This window comes from Enoplosus armatus, unplaced genomic scaffold (assembly GCF_043641665.1).
Source record: "Enoplosus armatus isolate fEnoArm2 unplaced genomic scaffold, fEnoArm2.hap1 Scaffold_249, whole genome shotgun sequence".
Classification (NCBI taxonomy): domain Eukaryota; kingdom Metazoa; phylum Chordata; class Actinopteri; order Centrarchiformes; family Enoplosidae; genus Enoplosus; species Enoplosus armatus.
Window position 1 is genome coordinate 15,001 of NW_027261218.1, and position 3,882 is coordinate 18,882.

At 47.1% G+C, this 3,882-nt stretch overlaps 1 protein-coding gene and 1 non-coding gene across 4 annotated transcripts in view; both read right to left on the minus strand.

Moving 5' to 3' along the window:
• The window catches only part of LOC139307218 (small nucleolar RNA SNORD94), a 138-nt gene extending 47 nt beyond the window's left edge, over positions 1 to 91 (minus strand). Inside the window, exon 1 of the small nucleolar RNA XR_011599601.1 lies at positions 1 to 91. This exon is cut by the window's left edge and continues 47 nt beyond it. This is a non-coding gene — a small nucleolar RNA (small nucleolar RNA SNORD94).
• Positions 1 to 3,335, minus strand: part of LOC139307213 (ribonucleoside-diphosphate reductase subunit M2-like) — a 3,912-nt gene extending 577 nt beyond the window's left edge. Inside the window, exons 1-9 of one of the 3 annotated variants that reach the window (XM_070931068.1) lie at positions 3,188 to 3,335; positions 2,868 to 2,936; positions 2,292 to 2,435; positions 1,931 to 2,047; positions 1,276 to 1,409; positions 1,093 to 1,187; positions 858 to 991; positions 628 to 732; positions 399 to 512 (exon numbers count right to left, since the gene is read on the minus strand). In XM_070931068.1, coding sequence (XP_070787169.1) covers positions 399 to 512; positions 628 to 732; positions 858 to 991; positions 1,093 to 1,187; positions 1,276 to 1,409; positions 1,931 to 2,047; positions 2,292 to 2,435; positions 2,868 to 2,936; positions 3,188 to 3,277 — 1,002 coding nt within the window. In that variant the 5' untranslated portion in view covers positions 3,278 to 3,335. Of the gene's footprint in view, positions 1 to 398; positions 513 to 627; positions 733 to 857; positions 992 to 1,092; positions 1,188 to 1,275; positions 1,410 to 1,930; positions 2,048 to 2,291; positions 2,436 to 2,831; positions 2,937 to 3,187 lie in introns of all 3 variants that reach the window. The other 2 variants (XM_070931070.1, XM_070931069.1) reach the window with 2 other exon arrangements.
• Positions 3,336 to 3,882: the final 547 nt, after the last annotated feature.

Sequence of the window (3,882 nt, forward strand, 5' to 3'; positions counted from 1 at the left end):
AACCACTCGTCCTCCAATCAGAGCGTCGCTGCAGCACTCAGCCCCCATCATTGGCTGAGGTCCGTACCCCTGCGCCTCTCATCATCACAGACCTGATCCAGACCAGGATCAGGAGCCAGCTGTTCTGACTACTTCTTTAAAAACTTTCTAAGTGTTTCCCAAGTGGAGATTTATGTTCCACTACAACCTACATTTAACATGTCCACCGTAACTGACCCGACGTCAGCACAAAGACCGCTTTATAAACGACGTCAAGTGGAAGATTTTAATTCACGTTTCCTTTCAAAATAAAATGTCCAAATAAGGTTGAAATGTAGCAAAGTGAAATGTAAATGTTCTCTCCACCAGCAGACACCTTCAAAATGGTTTCAGCAGCCGTTACTGGGAGCTGTGGTTACCTTTGTGAAGCCGAGCTCCATCATCAGTCTGTCGGCTACAAACTCGATGTACTGCTTCATCAGCTCGCAGTTCATCCCGATCAGCTTCACCGGCAGAGCCTCCGTCAGGAACTCCTGAACAGAACAACAAGAACAACAACACACCATTAAAACCAGTGAAACCATCAACCGACTGAAGGAGAGAAACCAGAACAAGTTCAGGATCTCCACATTGGTCCGTTTGACCGACCTGCTCGATCTCCACGGCGTTCTTGATGATGTTGGTGACGGTTTCTATCGACGGCTTGTTGACCAGGTGTTTGAACATCAGACAGGCGAAGTCACAGTGCAGACCCTGAACCAGCAACACACACAGTTACTCCACAGACACTGGGTCACAGTGCAGACCCTGAACCAGCAACAGGAAGCTTAATATTGATCTCACTGCCGATATATAATCATTGACGGCCGGTGCGTCACCTCGTCTCTGCTGATGAGCTCGTTGGAGAAGGTCAGGCCGGGCATCAGGCCCCTCTTCTTCAGCCAGAAGATGGCAGCGAAGGAACCGGAGAAGAAGATTCCCTCCACGGAGGCGAAGGCCACCACGCGCTCTCCTAAAGGAACCAGAGTCACGATCAATAACAGATAGAAGATCAACATCAAACCTGATCAACCAGGAACGCGGCCGTCTCGGAGCCACAGGGAGCAGCTTTACCGTAGTTGGCGTTCTTGTTGCCGATCCAGTTGATCGCCCAGTCGGCCTTCTTCTTCACACACGGCAAAGTCTCGATGGCGTTGAAGAGGTATTCCCTGTGGGTCGTTGAACACACGGTCAGACACCAGCACAGACCGGCAGAGTCCAGTACAGACCAGCACACCAGTAACAGAGTGGTCTCACCTCTCTGTGGGCTCCTTGATGTAGGTGTTGATGAGGAGGCTGTACATCTCTGAGTGGATGTTCTCCATGGCGATCTGGAAACCATAGAAACACCTCGCCTCCGTCACCTGCACTTCCTGTGTGAAGCGCTCCACCTGGTGGTCACGAGGAGGACGAGGGGAGACAACAGGTCCACGTTTACAACCAGAGCATCAACTCATTTAGAGCCGCAACAATGAATTAATCAGAAGAAAATGACTGATTATCAATTCACGTTTGAGTCGTGTTTCAAGTAAAAAATAAAAAGCTACATATTTGTTGAGAATTTGCTGCTTTTCTTGATCTCGCATGACAGTAAAGTCAATATTTGGGGGTTTGGGACGAAAAAAATATTCATTAGGAGGACGTCACCTTGTGCTTTAGGATTTTATATTAACTAAAATATTCAGTTGAACAGCAGCAAACAGCCAGTCAGCAGAGGACAACATGAGATCTGACCCCAGTTCAGCTGCTTATCTTTACATGTTGGAACTTTGTCTTTTACTTTCAGCCTGCGACGGTTTAACAGTACTAACTGTCGTCACATCGGTGCTTCTTGTCCCCCTTCAGGACGAAACCACCAGAATAACTCAATAATCAGTCATTGATCTGAGAGCTGATGTTTCAGGGTCCTCACCAGATTCTCGTTGACGATGCCGTCGCTGGCGGCGAAGAAAGCCAACACGTGAGAGATGAAGTACCTCTCCTCGTCCTTCAGGGACTCCCAGTGCTGCAGGTCCTTGGACAGATCCACCTGAACAAACACAAGCCGTCAACATCCTCCAGCAGCTGCTGGCTCCGCCTGCACACCTGATCACGTTAAAGTCATCAAATATATTTTAGACTTGAACACTTTTACACCAATAAAAGAGATTCACATTCACTCTGCAGTGTTTCTAGAGTAGGACACGGGTCTGGGACCACAGAGGGACGCTGAGTCTCAGAGCCACTGACTGATGATGGGAACTAAAGATCTGACTACACGGGTCCACGCGTACCTCCTCTGCGGTCCAGAAAGAGGCCTCGGCCTTCTTGTACATCTGCCAGATGTCGTGGTACTGGATGGGGAAGATGACGAAACGACGAGGGTTCTCCTTCAGCAGCGGCTCCTCTTCACGGCTGCTCTTCTTCACGGCTTTGGGCTGCAAAACACAAAACACAAGACTGTCAGCCACAAACCACCTGAGAGCTCAAATATACAAGAAACATACAAAGATCAGAAGAACACATCCACCGCTGCTCGTGTTCAAAGATAAGAAAGTGCAGAATGTGAAGGCTGTTTGACCTGAACTGCTCTGATCGACACTTCGCTTCATAACAAGTCTGTAACGTTCTAACTTTGGATGCAGTCGATGGAAAAGAAAGAAGAAGAAATATGCCAGAATCCAGCGACATGAATGTGTCATATAATCCTCCATCAGCTGATTGTCCATGTTGGCGCCAGAACCGACATTTTAGGCGCCACATGACCACAATAACAAACACCAACTCGTCATAATGTCCTTTAACATGGATGCTGATAATGTGTCTGAAGTGACCGGAAGTCTTGAAGGTTTCAGCAGATTGGGACTCACCGCAGGATCGTCGAAGATTTTGCGCGCGGTTTTAGACGCCAGGATGCGGGTCGTGTTCAGGCTCGGCGGCTGGAAGAGAGAAGACAAGATGTCCTTAGTGACCAAAAAGCACTTTCCGTAATGAATGAATACGCTTTCTTTTCTATCCCACCGGCTGAAATACAGGTGAAATGTGGGTCAGTCAGGCTGTCGGGCTGAACTGCTCAGAAAATGGCCGCCATGATGTTTAACTTACAAACACTGTTATCGTAACATCAAATGGAGATTTTAACGTTTAAACGCGACATGAAACATCAGTGTTACGGTCTTTCTGGTCTCACCGTGTTTTCTTTGTCCAGCGACATGTTGTCCATCTGACTGCTGAGTGACTTTTCATTCTTGACGGAAAGAGGAGAGCGAGCAGAAAGCATGTTGATGTGCTCGAGTTCAGACGGACAGATAAATAAAAGATAAGTTAAGAAATTAAAAGAAGGAGTAAGAAAAGAAGACGAGGATCTAAACTAGCAGCTGGCAGAGACTGAAGCGGCGTCTGTTGTCCGCTCGCCTATTTATTGAAATCTTGGCGCTAGAACGCAGCTGGCCAATAGAAACGCAGCTCGCGGCGGCTCTTTAAACTGACGCCGCGACGGAGCCAATCGGGTGGAGAGCCGCGCTCACGTGCCACCTGAACAGCTGCGGGAAATTCAAAGGGCTTTGTTCGTGCGGAGTTACAAAACTGCCCGAAACCGACGTTACAAAACTACTCAGAATGAGCGTTTACGCAACATTTCAGACTCTGACAAAAGACACGCTTTAGTTTCACATTAAAAGCCGTTAAAGTGTAATCATAAAACAGTGTCAAAAAGTTAAAATGATGTTGAAATCACAAAAACTAAGACCGACTTCCGTTATGAGATGTTAGCTTTAAACGTCCTGTAATCCCTCAAATTGGACTGAAGATGTTTGTGAACTGACAATAACTGTAAACTGTGTGTGTGTGTGTGTGTGTATATATATATATATATATATATATATA